This window comes from Mastigoproctus giganteus, chromosome 2, assembly GCF_048544385.1.
Source record: "Mastigoproctus giganteus isolate SK-2022 chromosome 2, ASM4854438v1, whole genome shotgun sequence".
Taxonomy (NCBI): domain Eukaryota; kingdom Metazoa; phylum Arthropoda; class Arachnida; order Uropygi; family Thelyphonidae; genus Mastigoproctus; species Mastigoproctus giganteus.
This window is the reverse complement of record NC_143576.1, coordinates 29,858,768-29,879,328: the sequence shown is the minus strand read 5'-3', so window position 1 is coordinate 29,879,328 and position 20,561 is coordinate 29,858,768. Positions and strand designations below refer to the sequence as shown.

At 37.6% G+C, this 20,561-nt stretch overlaps 1 protein-coding gene across 3 annotated transcripts in view; it reads left to right on the top strand.

The window, feature by feature from the left end:
- LOC150089241 (solute carrier family 12 member 2-like) overlaps positions 1-20,561 on the top strand; it is a 544,391-nt gene that overhangs the window by 298,435 nt on the left and 225,395 nt on the right. For all 3 annotated transcript variants that reach the window (XM_090388535.1, XM_090388531.1, XM_090388539.1), the window contains exon 10: positions 6,673-6,780. In XM_090388535.1, coding sequence (XP_090244661.1) covers positions 6,673-6,780 — 108 coding nt within the window. The remainder of the gene's footprint in view (positions 1-6,672; positions 6,781-20,561) is intronic.

The window sequence follows — 20,561 nt, the reverse complement described above, 5'->3', positions numbered from 1 at the left end:
GTGCCCTTAAACACCAATAGCAGTCCATGGGTACCTCCCCTGAGTGCAGGGAAGCTCTCATAATTATGGCTAATGTTTTGCTTAATTCCTTTGCTGCCTCCTTTAATATAACTGGATAGATTCCATCCACCCCAGGTGCCTTTCTTGTGTTTATCTTCAACAATTTCTCCTCCACTTTACTCTCAGTTATTACAAAATTATCTAGCTTACTGCCAGAGTTGAATACACCTCTGGCATTCCCCTCCCTGAGTAACTGGTGTGTGAATGTCGATGCAAAATATTCATTTAGTTTGTTAGCTACCTGAGCAGGATCATCAGCAGTTGAACCATCGATATCAAGTGGACCAATCTGATTCATCCCCTTCCTTCTAGAGCTTACATAAGTAAAGAACTCTCTTTTTTTTTTTTTTTTTTTGCATCCTTTGCCAAAATAGGTGCCTCCGTAGTCAGGTGGGAAGGAGCAGCAGTGCGTAGCACACGCTTCTTGATTAGACTGTGGTTTGAGCCCATCACCACCAAATACGGAGGATGCGGAAAGGTCAGGGAATGACCACCACATATCCTGGAGCAATATGGCCTTAGTTGCTAATGCTCCTAAATAACAAACAAACCTTTGCCAAAGATTTCTCGTAATCTTCCTTTGTCTGCCTAACCTCCTTTGTAACTTGGTTACAGATCAGCTTATATCTATCATAGGCTTCTGTGTCACACGTTAATTTATATGTATCCCATGCATTTTTCTTCTCTGTCACATGTCTAATTAGTTCATCTGACATCCATTTAGGCCTAAATCTTGAACAATATTTCTTTGTTGGTATGAAAAGCCTAGTAGCTTCCAAGATTAATTCTTTGAATGCTTCCCATTTTGAATTTGCTGTTGGTAACATCAGTTGGTTCCACCGTATAGAATTTAAATACTCTCTCAGACCACCGTAGTCACCTTTACGAAGAATCACTACTGATAATCAGATCAAAAGTATTACTCCCTCTAGTTGCCTCCCGAACATGCTGCTATAGAAAACAATCATCCAATAAATCCACAAAAGCCATGCTAGTGTGTGAATGACCAACCCACAAATTCCAGTCAATATCCGAGAAATTAAAATCCCCCATTATAAGACACTCTAATTTACTGACCCACTCTATTTCTCTGCACAATTGCTCATTATACTCATCAGATTCATTAGGCCTATAACTTTTCTGATTACTTTGGCAAAACTTTAAATAGCAAAAAGTTAATCACAGTTGTTTGCAGTCCCTAATCCCCTGCAACTGGTGAGGAATACCTGTAGTTTAAAAAAAAAAAAAAATATATATATATATATATATATATATATATATATATATATATATAAAGGTCCCCTCAAAACGTTTACCTGGCCTCTTCCATCATTCCATTCCTGTACAGAATCTCCTTAAATAGTGTTCTCTGTGCTTTTGTCTATGGAAATTTTGATGCCATTGTGTGTTCTTCACCTTGATTGACAGTGTCACATGCAACTTTCCATGTGCAAAGGAGGTTTTGTTGGCAACCACTGTATCTACCATGTCGGAACTCTGGCCTTGTTGATGTGATTATAAATGTCAACAATATTGGAAACTATGGTGTTCAGTATGAGTAGGTGTGATGTCCAAATAAATTTTAGAGAAGAATTTTACCCCTGTGAGCACCTCACACTGTGACCCTGCACACAATCATACACATCGCAATGTGGAGTCCAGAAGTAATGCTCACATTTCTTAACAACAGCATCAATTTTTGGTCTGAGATTGAGTGAAATGCCATCAGTGTATAAGATAATAAAGTGGATAGAGCAATGTGAGATCACTGTGTTCATAATTAGTGAAATAGGTAGTTTATTATTATTTTTTTAATCTCATGCTTATCATAAGTCTCTCAGAGACTAATCAGAAAAACATTTTGTGGACACAGCTGGTGGTGAACAATTAAGTTACATATAAGCAAATTGCATCTATAGCTGGCTGGATTTTGATGTATTTAATGAAACACAAAAGAAGAATATTGGCAATTTTGGTTAGAATTTTGAAACTAAATATATTTAATATATTAATATAACTAAAACTATAGAATTCCATAGAAAATCCAGAAATGTTTACTGATTTGATGTTCTAGACACTAAGAACTTTATAACCTCACAGGATACAATAATGTCCCATTTTAGAAATATGCAGTCTTACAAACAAGAATTTTTGACAACACATTTTTTTGCAACTAATGTTTTCTGAATCATGGTCACTTTCATAATATGGAAGTCACCATGATTCAAAAAGTCATGACTTGGAAGTCACTGTGTTATCATCCAAAATTAAAATGAATGAGATTGGAAATGTTTTAAAAATATTTTTAAAACATTTCCAATCACATAAAGTGTATTTATGTTATACGTACATGTACAAGACAGAGCAGCACAGTAGTTTTGTTTTGTAAAATTAGTACTATTACTATAATATTTTCTTCGTGTTCTTGTTAGGCGAGAGTACATGTGAACAGGCGAAGTTTTTACGGCTCCAGCAAATAAGAAGTTTTTGCTTTTTTATTGACTTAAATTGGCATATTAATTTTTTCCTAGTAACAATACTTTAATTTAAATTGAATTTAGATAGATTTTGTAGGTTATTACTTAGTATCGGTAAGGTATCAAATCCACATGTGAACAGGTTTTTCAGCTCCTGCGAACAAAAAGTTTTTAATTATACTTAGCCACTTTAGACTTAATTGTTAGATTAAATTATTTTCTATAAGTAGCTTATAGACCTAGTCAAGCTCCGTGGTTTATTTTGAATTTAGATGGCGTGATTTGTAAAGTAAATAATACTTAGTGTCTGTAGTTTAACCGTTCGTAACTTGCCACCATTATACAATACGTGTGCTAGCATAAGGTTTAATGGAAAACTAGATAGCGAGTATAGTAGTATCAATTAAACAGTAAAATTTATTAATCTTATTAAATTTCATTGTCAATTGAATTATACTTTTTTTTAACTAAATAAATATAGCGACCTAGTTATTACAAATGTAACATTATAAATTAATACATATAGGTTGACAGGGATAAGAAAGTCATATAACGTAACTCGGAGATAATATTCAATACCGAAATACATATATATAGTGTTATACATTGGGATATAGGTTTAGGGTTATATTTTGTATTGGAATTTTATTGAACTTGAATAGAAATCCTAACTTAGACCAGAGCAGCAAAGCAAAAGACACAAACTAGTGGAAGTTCTGTGGCTCGGGGGGAACTGAGGGGGGGGCAGTTGTCCTCTGAATCAGTCTTTTGAAATGCACTGCTTGTTTGATGTATGTGGAGCATTCAGGAGCGGGACATGATATTGCCAAGGGGAATGTCTTTGTGTGTGCACGCGCGCAATGTAAGGAGTGCAAAGAAATCAGGTGCCAATTGGCATTGTTATGGACTTATATGAGAGCAGAGCTTGCACTTGGATATCACGCAACACAGCGGCAACCCCCAAGGCAGAATGCACTGGTCCCCAAGGAACTAGTTGTAGACGACTCTGTTGTCAGGGAAACAGGGAACATATTGTGCAAAAAGGATAGATGGAACAGGACCGGGATATGTCTGCCAGGGGCAAAGGTTGATGATGTTGTAGGGCAGATATCATCGTTTAAGGTCACAAAGGGTGATATTGTTGTACATGTTGGCACTAATGATATTAAGAGTAGGAAACTGGCAAAATTACTTAACAAGTACAGGACAATGCTGAAAAAAAAGCCGTGAGTTAGGGTTGAATTTGAAAATGTCTGCAATTCTGCATAGACATGATAGGAGGGAGTATATGATGAAAGCCTTGTCGATCAATTCTGCCCTGGAGAGATTGTGCAAGGCACAGACTTGGCTGAGAATTTCTCAGCCAGGTCTGTGCTTTTTAACAGGAGACTGCTTCTACAGTGATGGGATACACTTAAATAGAAAGGGTGCAAGAATATTTGCACTGTTGCACATGGAAGACTGCTGCATAAATTGGAGCAGTGTGGCATTGGAGGCAAATTTCTGCTAGGAATAAAGGGATGGTTGAGTGGGAGAAGAGAGTGGTAATCAATGGACACTGCTCTTCGTGGACTAATGTTATTAGTGGAGTCCCTCAGGGTCCATTGTTGTTTTCTATATTTATAAATGATATTGATGATGGTATATCAGGCTTAATGTCCAAGTTTGCAAGGTTGTTAATGACACTAATGACAGTACACTACTGCAACAGGATCTAGAAAAGTTGAGCAGGTAGGCTGAGAGGTGGCAAACGAAGTTTAACATTGACAAATGTAAAGTACTACATATGGGAAGCAGTAATCCCAGAGTAACGGGATTACTCTGGGATTAGTGCTATATGTGGTACCACATATAGCAGTAATCCCAGTGTGGTACCACATAGTACCAACTATGTGGTACCACAGTGGTAGAGAATGAAACGGACCTGGGGATAATTGTTCAGGCAGATATGAAGTTTTCTGAGCAGTGCAGACAGTCTGCAAGAGTAGCTCATGGTGTCTTGTCAATGATATACAGGAATTTTTCTAGCAGGGATAAGGAGATGATTATCCCCTTGTATAAGGCAATGGTCTGGCATACAGGTCTGGGGGCCTCATTTTAAGAAGGATGTAGGTGACAGTGATCAGCGTGCTGAAGTGAGATTTACTCAAAGAGGTAACTACCATCAAGAGTACAGAGAAGGGCAATAAGATTAGTGAATGGAACAAAGGGTTGCTCTTACAAAGAAAGGCTCAAGTTTTGCAAATTACAGTGTCTGGAGACTAGGCACCTGCGAGGTTATCTGATTAAGGTTATAAAGCCTTGAATGCTTTGAGCATGCTCAATGCGGATGGAATTCTTTCTCTTTCTCAGAATAATTGCCTGAGAGGGCATAAATTCAAATTGAGGAAAGATGGTTGTAGGATTGATGTGCAGAAGTTTGCCTTTAGCCAGCGGGTGGTTGTTTGGTGGAACAATCTTCTATCTGTTGTTGTAGAAGTTGATAGCTTAAATAGAATCAAGGCAGAACTTGACAAACATTTGGAGCGAGTGGATGGGTGAAATAAAGGGTCAATAAAAATGATTTAGATATTTATTTTTTATTATTTAATAATGTATCCCCAATTATTTTAGCATGAGGCCAGAGACACAGGTGTCCCATTTTGTTGTTTCATTCTGCTGACAGTATAGCAAAGAACAGTGCTCTTCATCAATTTTTTGGCTGTGGCACCCTTTTGCAAATCCAGTCTGTATGCAGATCACTAGATCACCAGTCACTGAACAATCGTGTCATAGTGCTTTTGAGGATGGAGATAGTCCAAAAGAGCACTAAGAAGAACTCCTGTTTTTGAGGGCTATTTTTTGCTGGCTTTTCAGTGGTTTTTTTTTTTTTTTTTGTTTGTTATGGAGTGCTATGAATTAATGGTTAATATGTGAGTACAATTGATGTAGTATGGTGTTTTTTTTTTTTTTTATGCTGTTAAAAAGAATGAAAATTTAAAAAGATTTTATTAAAATGAACTAAACAATATTATAAACAGCATACACCTTATAGCAGGCAACTTATTCCAGTTATTAACAACTAGCTGGCTAAAAGAAAACCTCCTGCAATCCAGACTACCCCACACTCCCATAATTTAAATTTCATCCCTTGCCTACATTATTGCCTTGTTGCTCATAAACAAACAATACCCTTATATGCCTCATTCAACTCTCCAGTAAGGTGTCTGGTTTCTAAGGTCTGCAGTCCTTAGAAACTAGGGACTGCATACCTTAGATTAGAAACTAAATTTGAAGTCTTTCCTCATATGGTCTTCCTTTTGCCTATCTCACCGGTGTATTTCTCATCTTTTTACCTTTCAAAAAGCTTGATTTTTTTTTTTTTTTTTTTTTTTTTTAAGGTGCAGTCTCCATACCTGGGCACAGTATGCAAAGTATGGTTTCATGGGTGCCTTATATAGTAGTATGATCTCCCTATTCCTATAAGAAAATGTATAATAGATTTATCTATAGTACATGATGTGCCTTCCTTGCCACCTTGCGCTGCTGAAAACTGTCTGACCACACTATATTTCCCAATTTCCTTTTTTACTGAAATGGTTTTAGTTCAGCCCCACTGAATATATAAGGTGTTCTGGGGTTGCTATTCCTGAAGTGTTAAAACCTTTTGTTTAACTGTATTAAAACATAGTTGCCACTTTTCTGACCATCCCTGAAATCTTTCTGAGTCTTCCTGAAGAAGTACTGCTTGCTGATCATTAACTACCCTATTGATCTTGGCATCTCCTTACATCAGCCTGATATGAAGAATAACCATTAGTCTCAACCCTCTGCCTCCAACTCTGCAGCCATCCTCCAATCACCTAAGGATTTTCCATGATTCCAGCTTGTGCACTAACCTTTCATGCAGGACTGATTCAAATGCTTTTTTGAAATATAAGTAAACACTAGTAATAATAAATAATTTTGTGGAGTTTCTTAGTCCACTGATTCTATAATGAGGGCTTAATATGCCTTTTATTCACTGTTTATAGATGAAGGCTACAAATATAAGATTTATCTTTTTAAATAGTCATTTTCTAAAATATACATTTTGTTAACAGCTGTATAATTTGTCTCTGTTTCTTCTTACTCATTTGCTGTAATTTGATTTTAGGTAATGGAATTAGTATCAGCATTTGGCCCAATAATTTATGCAGGAATTTTTGCTGCAACTCTTTCTTCTGCACTGGCTAGCCTTGTCAGTGCCCCTAAAGTCTTCCAGGTATGCACTAAACTTTATTTCAGTCCTTATGTGAATTCTGCTGCATACAGAAACACTCTTTTAAGTTACATATGTTAATTAGATATTTTTTATTCATTAGAATTCTGTATATACATCACTAATGATCTAGAAGTAATGGGCCCTGGGTGCCAAGCGTATTTCGAGGCTAAGCAATATTCTTGCAATTCATAAAGTGCTCTTGATAAGTGATTGAAATTATATTTTGAGTTCTAAATTTCTTTCAACAGACTTACTTTAAAAACAGTTCTATACTTGAAAAGCCGCAAGTTAGAACACAGAAAGGAAATACACCTTTCTTTACATTTTCCTGTATTTCTATTTCTACTAATTAACTAACACTTCAACTGCTTTGCCTCCAAGCGGCACTGCTCCTGCCTCCCCATGGTGGGACCGGTAACCTGGGGGGGGGAGTTATCCTCCAGGGCTAAAAGGAGTAACCATGGATATAAACGACTATCCACCTCTAGAGCCTTCAAACTCAAGGCCAGACAAATCCAATGATAATGACTTGAACCAACTGAAAAGGCTCCGGAGAGAAGTGCAGTGCAACGAGATGCCAAACTTTCTGGTGATACACTCTCACCAACCAGCCTGTCAGCAAATTATCGCCATTCGTCATCCAAAAATATTTGGAATCCATTGCTGGAACACCAAAAATGGTTAAACGACTGCAATCCGGAGACCTACTTATTGAAACATCCAACTCCAAACATTCTGAGTGGCTGCTCAAAACAGTGACATTCGGTGGGCTGCCGGTATCTATTACTCCACACAACACCTTAAATTCCTCAAAAGGCATCATAACAGAATGGGATCTACTTATAATATCTGAAGAGGAATTAGTTCAAGAACTGAATAATCAAAAAGTAATCGGCGCCAAATGAATAATGACTAAAAAAGATGGAAATCTTGTCCCAACTAGATCAATCATTTTAACTTTCAGCACCCCAGATTTGCCATCCTCAGTAAAAGCTGGATATTTAAACTGCCGAATTCAGCCTTATGTTCCTAATCCCATTCATTGTTTTAAATGCCAAAAATATGGGCACTCCCAACAAGCATGCAGAGGTAATGCCATTTGTCCTATTTGTGGTTCCAAAAAATACTGTTCAGCCTCAAGTCCCATTTGCCCCAACTGCAAAGAAAGTCACCCAGCCCTTTCCAAATCTTGTGAAATGTGGAAAAGAGGGAAGAAAATACAAAAATATTAAATAGAGCACAAAGTCACAAAGTACCCTGAAGCACACAGACTGGTTATGATGACCATACCCAGTCGTTAATATGCATCTCACATGCGAAGTTTTCATTCAACAGCAGCACAAACAGATGTATCAATACGTCCCAGCACATCTCTATCTAACTGGGTTAAAAATATATTATCAAACTCTGGAAAAGACACATCAAACTACAACCAGTGAATCGACCAACACTCCAATCAGTATCCCAACTGATACGTGGACAGTCCTACATGACAAAGAAAAATTAAAAACCACTAAAGACAACAAGAAACCTGAAACATCCACCAGTAGTATGGAAGTAGATGTACACTCAGATCAGGAAGAACCCATACTAGAACTTCACGCAAATGACACTATGGATACCAGACGCCCTACCTTCCCGGAAAAAAATGCTCCTCAAACAAAAAACAGTCAGATGAATTATCCTCAACTAAACTTAAATGAACCACACCATCTTACAATGGAACTGCAGAGGTTTCCGTTGCAGTACTGGCAATATTCAATACCTAATTAACCGATATTCTCCAGTTGCCTTTTGTTTACAGGAAACTTACCTAACCACACATCTCTCCTTCAGTAAAGAACTATTGCCTTTATCGAAGAGATCGAAATACAGCTAATGCTGCCCATGGTGCCCAGTCCTAGTAAACTCGAAGATCTCAACTGAACATATCCCACTTCAAACTGAAATAGAAGCTGCTGCTGTTTGTTTAACTCTTCATAGTGCAATAACACTTGTCTCAATCTATCTACTGCCAAACCGTACTTACTCTTTAAAAGACCTCTTTATACAGATACCTCCACCTCTTTGTATATTAGGGGACTTTAACGGGCACCACCCCTTATGGGGCTCTCCTAAATTGGATAGATGGGGTCGACTAATTGAAAGTTTTTTTAGAGGCACTAAATCTTACTATACTCAATACTGGTGCACCAACACATGTACAGCTCCCAACAGGACACATCTCAGCAATAGATCTCTCAATTTGTTCACCAGTACTGGTCCTGCCCATAGCGTGGTATGTAATAAATGATCCCATGGGCAGTGACCATTTCCCAATAGTATGCAATTTTTTGATAGCACAGATTCCTTCAACTCAATCCTGCAGAAAATGGAAATTTGTCTGATTAGACTGGGCAAAATTTCAGTCATCAATCACCCTTGATGAGGAAATAGTCCGCCTCCAGCATATTGATAATGTGACAGATCACATCGCATCTTCTAAATGTCGGTAAAGGCAAAATACCACTATCAAATCCGCCGGGCAAAAAGTATTGTAATTACTGGTGGAATGAGGATTACACCAAAGCAAAGAAAGCCAAAAATAAAGCCTGGAATTTATTTTGCCAATGTCCAACCACACCCAATCTCTTTAATTTTAAGAAATTAAAGGCAAAAGCAAATTTTATACAAAGGCAAGCTAAGAAAGAATCCTGGACCCGTTTTGCATCAAGCATTAACAAAAACACTGACACCAAAATAATATGGAAAAAAATTAGACAGCTTTGTGGTAAGTTTCCTACCATACCTTCTCCAATCCTGTCCTGTAATGGGCAAGATCTTTCTAGTCCTTTAGATATCGCAAATGCTTTGGGCAACAGATTTGCTGAAATCTCAGCGGCATCAGCTTATACTCCATCATTCCAGAGAATTAAAAACACTGCAGAACAGCACTCTTAACTTCAAAACTGCCCTCCTTCTACCATATAACAAACCTCTACAATATTCAGAACTCTTGCATGCCCTTGGAACAGCCCACAGTGGTGTTGCGGGACCAGATTGAATCTATTATGTCATGCTACAACATCTCGATGAAAAGCTTTGCACCTACTTCTGGTCTTTTTCAACCGTATTTTTCTAGAAAACGTTTATCCAGTTTCTTGGCATCATTCTACTGTTTTGGCATTCCTAAAGCCTGGAAAAGATCCAAGCAATCCCCTATAGATCAATATCCCTCTCAAGCTGCCTCAGCAAAATCCTAGAAAAAAATTGTCCACAGTAGACTTGTCTGGATCATTGAGTCAGAACGGTTAATGAGCAATAGTCAGTATGTATTTCGTCAAATAGGTCGTGCTTGGACCTTATGGTTAAGGCTGAATTTGCATTCGTAATGCCTTTGTTAAACATGAACATTTAGTAATGGTTTCCATAGATATAGAGAAGGCCTTTGACACCACCTGGCGGCATGGCATACTAAGAGATCTTTACTCTCTCTTGGTCTGCGGGGCAACTTTCCTATACTTGTAAAGAATTTCCTATATACTAGATCGTTTCAGGTTTGATACCAACAACTTTCGTTCAGGAAGGTGTCCCAAAGGTCGCGGGTTCGATTCCCGCCTCGGGCTTGGATCAAAGTACTGCAAAAACCTTGGGAGGTGCAATATGGCCACAGAAGCCGATGCGCCAACAACTACCAAATCAAAAAAAAAAAAAATCAGGAAGGTGTTCCACAGGGATCAGTATTGAGTGCCACTCTTTTCGCTCTTAGAATAGATTCTATCACTAAACAACTTCCAAATACTGTAGAGACTTACCTTTATGCAGATGACCTTTCCATCTCCTGTCATTCCCAAAACACGAGATCTGTTGAACGACAGCTTCAGATATCACTAAATAAAATACAGCGGTGGGCCAGCCTTAATGGCTGTAGGCTTTCGCAGCAGAAAACAGTTGCTATCCATTTTTGTAGACAACGCAAGTTTCATCTGGATCCTGAACTTCACATCTCTAATATCTCCTTCCCAGTCACTAGTAACATCAGATTTCTAGGATTAATCATGGACAACAAGCTAAATTTCTTAGAGCACTTTAAAAAAGTATGTACTGCCTATCTAAAAAAGATAAACATACTCAGAGCATTATCTGCCCAAACGTGAGGTGCAGATCGTATCTCCCTTTTTCGATTATACAGGGCATTGATGAGATCCCGTCTTGATTATGGAGCTCCCATTTATGATTCTGCCAGAAAGAGCGCATTACGCTGGGTTGATCCAGTCCAACACAGTGCACTGAGGATTGCACTTGCCGCATTCAGAACATCGCCAGCACATAGCCTTTATATTGATGCTCACAAGCCACCACTATCTTTATATAAGAAATCTCTATTGCCAAAGTACTCTGTCAAGATACAAAGTTGTGCCTCACATCCCACTCAGTCATACAATTTCAATCCACCATTAGAAAATCTGTACAGAAATAAACCTGGTATAGTAAAACCAGCTGGTCATCGCCTTCTTGAACTAATGCAGGTTTGGAAAGTTTCCATCCATTCCGTACAGCAGTTAGAAACTTGTGCTCAACCACCATGGGTACCACCTACTATACTGACCTGTGATACTTACCTCTGTCAATGAGGAAAGAATATTTTGCAAGCATCAAATATTAGACAACTTCATGCAATTCACACTCAAAGATATATTGATTTTCTCCCAATATACACAGATGGCTCTAAATCCATTTCAACCGTTGGAGCGGCGGCAGTTTTTCTGAATACAGTTGTATCAACAGCCCTTCCATCTGAATTCAGTATCTTTTCAGTTTAATTCACAATTAAATTAGCTTTACAAAATCTGTCTTCTGACAGGTCTTTAAAATCTATAATTTACACTGATTCCCTCAGTTCAGTCAAGGCATTGTGTAATCCCTCAGATAAATTTCACCCTGTTATAAATGAAATTAGAAGATTATTACTACAGATTGAAGAATGCCACCAACTAGTCACCTTCAGTTGGATACCAGCACATTCTGGTATTTTGGGCAATGAACTGGTGATAAAGCTGCAAAAAAACCCAACCAGCTTAGATTTAACCAATGTCCCTATTCCAGCATCAGACTCTGCACTAATGATTCATGCTGCATGCCTATCAGAATGGTCAGCACTATGGCATTCCCAAACTAATAAACTCTTTTGGATTAAACAGGTTCCGAAAATATGGCTCTTCAGTGTCCAAATATCAAGACAAGAAGAAGTAATCCTTTCAAGAGCAAGAATAGGTCACACTCACCTGACCCACCTTCATTTACTCACAGGAGATGATCCACCACAGTGTCTACATTGCTATATAAATATGACTGTTAAACACATTCTCATTGACTGCCACTGTTATAAACAAGACAGAATTTCATCTCTACAATCACTGGTTATTCTTCAACAACCAGTAACCCTAGAGAATTTGATTTGTGATTAGGCCAATATTTCTGAATTTTTCCACTTTCTCAAGCAAATTGGTATTTTTAAACTTTTCTGAATAAGTACTTTTCAGACTGTACAATATCTTCTCTTTTCCTTTTTATTTACAAATGAATAGGTTCATTATAGCCAAAGTACTTTATGCGCCATGACCCCCCCCCCCACAACAACTATAAGTAATGATTAGAACAGTGATACAAATTGGAAGTGACATTAGTTCAGAGTAATAAGTGGTCTTATGAGTGATTTATTTTTCCTTATTTGTGTTTAATGTTATTTTGGATTCATAATTAAGTCCCTCTTCTAAATATTTAAATGTGATGTTGTTAATGTAAATCAAACGTAATTTATCTCTGAGGCCATTTATTACTGTTATAATTTTGAGTGTTAAATTTTTCATAAGCTACTGCATTTTTAATTAAATTGTTTTAATTGTTCAACAACACTTTCCTCTGAACATGTAAAAAAAAAAAAAAAAAATCCTTTGGCATATTAGCAAAAATATTGTGGATAGAAAATATGTATGTGAAGGGTCAAATATACAGGCATTACCCAAGTACTCAATTACATTAAATTAAGTACACGGGTAATTGAGATTTGAAAGAAATTTTTAGAAGCACTAAAGTATATCAAAGCATGCCGAAAGAGAATATTACACTGAATAACAAATTTTGGGTCATATCTTGTTACGATCATGAAAATAAGTTTACTTTATAGATTTTGGGGCACTAACATGGAAATAGTGCTTAAAATCGCAGATTGGCTCTTGTTCTCAATAAAAGTATTTTTTTTATATTTATACAAGGTATTTTTTATTTATATGGCAATAAAATGTAGCTACGAATATACCTGTATCAAACACAAGACTGTTTTGTGTTTGATATTCACAGCTTCAGGAACATCCCTTTTCACCATCCAACAATAATTGGCTAACATGGCAGCACTCCATTTGCTTTTGTATCTTTGTTCCATTGCTGCGACGTCTTGATGGAAATGCTCACCATGTTCATCGCTGATGGCACCACAGGTGGTTAGAAATCCAGGTGAGATGCAAAAAATGCATCTTCAATGACATGTTATACCCCAGTTTTTCGTAAGAAGTAATGAGCTCTTCCAGAAGCTGTCTGAAGTTGCTGGCTTTAACATTTTCTAGAAAACCAGTTAAAACATTTTGAAATGCTTTCCATGCTGATTTTTCATAAGGACACATTTGAACTGTTTGTCTTTGAAAAGTTGCCTTATATGTGGACCATTGAAAACGCCTGCCTTAATCTTCTCTATACTAAGTCTTGACAATTTCTCTTGCAAATATGTGAATTCAGGGCCATTCACTTCCAAAGCCTTAACGAAATTTTTCATGAGCCCCAGTTTGATGTGGAGAGGTAGAAGCAAAACTTTATTTGGATCTACCAGAGGTTCAAATGCTACGTTGTTCATTCCAGGTGTTAATGATTTTTGTTGAGGCCAACTTCTCTCTTGTAGTGCATATCCTTGGCACAACTATCCCACTCACAGAGAAAGCACAATACTTAGTGCAACCTAATAAAATGACGATTACCTTTAAATCGCCACATATCTGCCACTCATACTTCTGATAGTGTACACCTAAGAGGATGTTCTCCATAATTGCATATGTTTCATTTTTGTGGATGGCATATGCAAGAGGTATTGAAGGCAGCATATTTCCATTGTGTAATAACACAGCCTTAAGTCAAACCTTAGAAGCATCTATAAACAGTCATTCCTCAATTTCATTAGGGATCTCGAAGTGCCAAATGGCGGTTCGAGATGAGGCATTAAGCTCACTTTCTGTGATTTATTATGTGGTCCAGAAGGATAAAGGTTTGGACAGAATGGTGGATTCCTTGATGTAGATGGTTTCTGTATCTTTTCGTGTACATAAAGTTGATGCTCATCAGTGTCTTCTTCTTCATCAGAGTGTACAGAAAAACGGTCTGGTGGTTCAGAAATATGTAGTACTTCACCATGAGGCACAAGACGAATTGTAGCTGGTATATTTTGATACATCGTTATCCACTTTTTCTTCATCGTCATCCCTTTTCTAATATGCACCATACAGAAGTGACAGTCTGTGACATGGTTTGTTGGCTCCCTCCATATCATTGGCACTGCAAAAGGTATAAAACACCCTTTTGATTCATTCACATATTGAGTTTTGATGAACAGGTAGTGCAGCATATGTAAGGAGACCAGTTCTTGTCCTGGTCGCCTACTTTACACCCAAAGTACAAGGAGTAGGCCTTTTTTATGGCTTGAATTATGGGACGCTTTCTCGAAGCTAACGTGACTTCTCCACATACACAACAGAAGTCATACGGACTATTCACACAATCACGGGGTATATTAATCTTAACACAACACAAATACTGCACAAAAAGTAGGAATCTTGCAGAGAACAACCATTAACTGAGAACAAATCATCCAGTACTTTGCTGTATTCGAGGATTACTGCAACAGAATTGAAGATGCGTTTGAGGAGACAACTTATCACGTGATGCAGAGCGAGGTGACAGTTGCCAATCACGTGATAAGAGCATGGTGGTACTGAAACTGCAGTGTTTCCAGGCATTTTGCCAAGAACTGTAGTTGATAATGTAGAGTAACTCGCTAATATGAGACCCCAACTGTAATTCGAAAACAAAGGCCAATCGACATATTTTATTGTGATTTTTGTGTTCAGCAGCATGAAATTAGTCAAGGTTGGGTATTTTCATTTTTGTAACATTCTACTTGTTGACCCGTGTTATCAGATGTTTTATGTACTTTTGTAAGTGTAGAAAGGTAGTTAAGAAGTTTTTGATCTATTTACAGGTTTATTCTGTTAGGCCAGTTTTTATTAATAAAATCGTAATTTTATTAGGACTACAAAAAGGTTGCACTAAGTATTGTGCTTTCTCTGTGAGTGGGATAGTTGTGCCAAGGATATGCACTACAAGAAAGGAGTTGGCCTCAACAAAAATCATTAACACTTGGAATGAACAACGTAGCATTTGAATCTGGTAGATCCAAATAACATTTTGCTTCTACCACTCCACATCAAACTGGGGCTCATGAAAAATGTTGTGAAGGTTTATTCTGTTAATAACCTTGTATAGATTGTTCATTTACCTACAAGGATACCGGACACTCCTAACCATACAGCCAACACGCGTGATCTTTTTCTCACAAACAACCCTTCTAAGTACATGGTCGAAGTGAGTGGTCCTTTAGGCACCTCAGATCACAACTTGGTGATTGTCTCTTCTCCAATAGAGCCTTTATCTCATGGCTGTTCCTAACCTCGTATTGTTTGGAAATTACAAGAATGCAAAATGGGACGACCTGTGAGATTTCTTTTCTTCTTTTGTTTGGTCGGATTACTGATTCAAAACTTCTGATATCAACATTTGCTCAGATCATGTCAGTGAAATTATTCTTGTAGGAATGAAATCCTTTATCCCACACTCCACTTTAAAATCTCGTCCGTTATCTAAACCTTGGTTTACCAATAAATGTGCTAAGGCTGTTCAAGAGAAGAACGTTGCATATCGTAATTGGCTTGTTTCCAATTCTTCAGTTTCTTTTTCTGCCTACACCAAAGCTCGCAACAATTGTAAAGCAGTTATTAATCAGTCCAAACTATATTTTGAACAGACTGAGTAGAAAACTTGCTTCTTGCCCTAATGGTAGCCGAGCATTCTATTCTCTTGCCAAAGCTATTGGCCGCAACTTTTGCCCATCTCTGCTCCCACCTCTGTCAAAACCAGATGGTTCTGTTGTCACTTCAGCCAAGGATAAAGCTGACCTGTTAGCATCCCATTTTTCTTTCATCTCATGTATTAATGATCTTGGTAAAACACATCCCACCATTCCCAACATGCTCCAATCAATGCCTCCTGTGGTCTTCTGTCAAAAGGATGTAAAAGATTTTGACGAATCTTCATGCAAAGAAAACTCCAGGTCCTGATGGTATTTCTTCACTTGCTCTCAAAACCCGTGCTCCTGAACTTACTCCTGTTCTTTGCTGCCTTTTTTCACTTTCTTATTCCAAAGGTGTTTTTCCTTCTGCTTGGAAATTTGTTCATTTGCTCAACCAGTTCCTAAAAAGGGTAACAAATCCCTCCCATCCAGTTATCGTCCTATTGCAATTACTTCTACTCTTTCTAAAGTAATGGAGAAATCAATTAACCGCCAACTCTTAAACTACCTAGAAACCTTCGTCTGGTCAACGATCGGCAGTATGGATTCAGTCAGTGTCGATCCACTGGTGATATTCTGGCTTATGTTCCTCATTTATGGACAAATTCAATGGAAAAATTTGGTGAAACACAAACAGTTGCTCTTGATATCTCAAAGGCTTTTGATCGTGTTTGGCATAAAGGTCTTCTAAACAAGCTTCCATCTTATGGTTTGACAACTGTGGTTTTTTTTTTTTTTTTTTTTTTATTTGGTTATCCAGTTTTCTCTCTGATTGCTCACTGAGGGTAATGGTAGATGGCTCTCTGTCGTCTAACTTCTCCACTAATGCTGGTGTCCCCAAGGCTCAGTTCTTTCTCCCACTCTTTTCCTCTTGTATATTAATGACCTCCTTCCATTGACTGGAAATCCTATCCATAGTTTTGCTGATGATAACACATTGCATTCCACTTTCCATTTTGAGAAACCTTGCCCTGCTCAATCAGCTTCAACTTCTTGAATATCCACTACCAATTCCTTAAATGCCGATCTCCAGGTAATTCTCCAGTGGGGCAAAGACAACTTAGTTGATTTCAATCATTCTAAAACTGTCTTGTCTTACATCTCGCAAAAAGGATTCTTCTGCTCCTAGGCTTATCTTTGGTGACACTCCGATTTCTAGGCAAAATGATGTATTTCTTTTGGGGATTACCCTGACTCCTAATATCTCTCTCTCTATCCCTTGGCACAAGCACATTACAAATATTGCTTCCTCTGCAGCTAAAAAACTTGGTTTTCTCTTTCGCTCTCGGTGTTACTTTTCTTCCAAACAGCTGTTCACTCTGTACAAATTGCGAATTCGCCCTACCATGGAATATTGTTCCCACATCTGGGGCGGTGCCCCCAAAACCTCTCTGACTTCTAGATTCCATTCTAGAAGTCTGAGGTTAATTAACGTCTCCTCCATAACAGAGTCCTCCACTCGCTGTTTCATAGATGATATCTCAAAGGCCTGATATCTCAAAGGCCTTCTGCTGCATGTCTTTTTTACAGATACTTCCATGGGCACTGTTCGCCTGAATTGGCTTCTATAATTCCTGCTCTCTTTCAAAACAGTCTGAACATGTGCAAACACCAGCCAACATCCATTTACTGTCCAACTTCAAACTCACAGAACCAACTTTTCATCTTCCTCTTTTATTCATTCAACTGCTGTTTTCTGGAACGACCTTCCTTCATACGTATTTCCTGAAAATTAGTCTACAGAAGTTAAAGTCTAATGTTAACAAATATCTTCTTTCATTTTCTGAACCTCCAACCCAAGCACAGTACATTTGTACTAAGTACTATAGGTTATAATACCTCATGTTTGGGGGTTTTGTTAAAAAAAAAAAAAAAAAAAAAAAGATGTACAATTTCAAAGTGTTATTTTAATGGTACTGGAGCCTGTCAATCATATCCATGTATATATGTGCATGGTTGTCTGTGGAAGTGTTTACAGCCTGATTGCATGTTGTACAGGCTGAAAAACTCAGAATAACTCATGAGGGGCAACTCTGCTCCCTACACCTATGAAAATCTAATTAGAGCCTTGATTGAAGAGGACTTCAGAAATTAACACCATTGTCAAAAGGAATCGAACCTATATCTGTGGTAGATAATGCTATATTGCGTCAACTAAGTTGCCACAGAAGACAGATAAACAAAAAAAACAAACAAATATTTCCAAGTTATGAGTTGCCTCAGTGGTTTGTACATGCATCCAAATATATTTTATTTGTAAATTGCAATTGTTGTCAGGTCAGTTTGCTTGGTTTGTTGAAAATTTATATGGAAAAAAAACCTTGTTGCCCTCACTTGTGACAAACTTTCAGTCACTGTGAAAAAAGCCAAAAGTCTCCTGTGTCATTGATTGGATTTGCACCCAGGCCTTTACCACATGGAGTAGGAGGGTGATTATAACCACTGTATTACCTAAAAGAGCAGGCATACTACAGCAAGATTATGCCCAGCTCCTTGGTACTATAACCCCAACAGTGCACCCCCTGTATTATGTGCTACTCGCACTCCTCCAATTGGCAGAATAGAGATAGCAAAATTGTTCATTTGCCTATCTAGATGTTCTCCTAGAGTGTTACCAATAGGTTCAGTCCAGTGGATTATCTAGCAGCTGGCCTGCAAAGTGCAGTTCTAAAGCTGTGACCTCAAAATGTAAGGGATATTGGATTTTGAAATGTCTATTACACTGTCAAAAGACATGACCTATAGTGCATGAGAGAGAGAGAGAGAGAGAGAGAGAGAGAGAGAGAGAGGGGGGCAGAGGCTGGCACTTTTGTCAAGAGACCAAACATTGTGTTCACCTCTTGGAAATGCATTGTATCCTTCATATTTCGGCAAATAAATATGTATATAAACATTTATTTGCTGATATAGCTTTGCATTAGGGACATCCTCCAACTGTGATTTCCATGTGCACCATCTGCTCCTGCTGTGGCAAGACCCTCTTCTCATTGACACCTTCTATGGAAAAAATCTCACAGTTGTTAAAACTTAAGAGGTTTACTTGAGGAACATTGAATGTTATTGTCCTGTTTGTTCTTTGTGATTTTTTTTCTTGGTTTTTTTTTTTTTTTGTTTTTTGTTTTTTGTTTTCGAAATGTCAAGAAGTTTAAAAAATAAACTTCTGACTTATTGTTATTGATTTACTTGCATTATCAAGTTTGTTTGATTTCCATTATCAGGTTTGTTAAAATTTGGTTTTATGTTGACTGTGTTCTCTTTATACTTAGTTTTAATTTCAATTAGAACTAAGTATAAAGAGAACACAGTCAGGAGAAAGTCAGCCTCAAGAACTTAAGACAATGAGGGTCTTTTTTATCAAGACAGAATTCTGTTACAAGTCTTGTTTGTTGACTCCAGCTTCAATTGAAGAAGCCTTCAAGAATTCTTAAAGTCTGCAAATGAATGATAAATTGATTTGTCATTCATTTGCAGATACTGTCACAGAGACCTAAAACCTTTTGGGATGATGACCATCCTAAAGGCTCTAGGCCAGTGTTTCCCTAAGTTTGGTAAACAAAAGGATTTCAAGGTGAACTTGGCAAAAAAAGAAATTACTAAAAATTGTTCCAGAGGTCTGTCTTCTCAGATGAACTCCGATATAAATAAAAATATTTTCTACAGTACAGGCAGTTCTCACTTTAAGAGTTCCTGGGTTTACGAGTTTTTTTTTTTAATTTTTTTTCAAAGAAGTTAAGAAGCATAATTAAATCTAAACCTTAGTTAAGAAGCTTATGAAATCTAAGGCAATACATCCAGTCAAGTGGGTGACCAGTGCAATATTTAGTCAGTTTGGTGTGACATAAGCACTAAGAAGGCGCAATATAGCTGAAGCAGCTTTTGCACCACAAAACAACAAACAACAGCACTAAGAAAACAAATATGAGAGCAGGGGTTTTCTATGGCCTAATGACTGTGATGAGTATACCAAATAGCTATACAGAGAAATAGTGGGCCAGTAAATCAGAATGTCTTATAATGGATGATTTTAACTTTCCAGATGTTGACTGGAGGTTGTGGGTTTGTCAGTCACACATTAGCAATACTTTTGTAGATTTATTGGATGGCTGTTTTCTACAGAAGCATGTTAGAGAGCAACAAGGGGAAGCAATAAGATTCTGCAAGTAAAAGACCCACTGGGTGACAGTAATTGCAGTATACTAATGTGTAATTTAATTAAAGACATAATTACTGTCAAGGGTAAAGGAAAATGCTTTTGCTTTTGTAAGGATGACTATAGTAGTCATAGACTGTTTCTAAATTCTGTACAGTGGAACCAACTAATGATGTTGCCAGTAGCAAATTGTATATAGGATGCATTCAGGGAAATAATTGAGAAGCTACTAGGCTTTGCATATCAACTAAAATACCTACCATGCTTAGACCTAAGTGGATGTCAGATGAGCTATTGAGACACTTGGCAGAGAAGAAAAGTTCATGGGATGCATATAAATTATCAAGTGATACAGAAGCCTATGGTAGATAGAAACTAGTCTGTAATAAATTCACAAGGGAGGCATTAAGCAAGCTAATGCAGATTACAAGAAGTTTCTGGCAAAGAATGCCAAGAAAAGCAGCAAAGACTTCTTCTCTTATA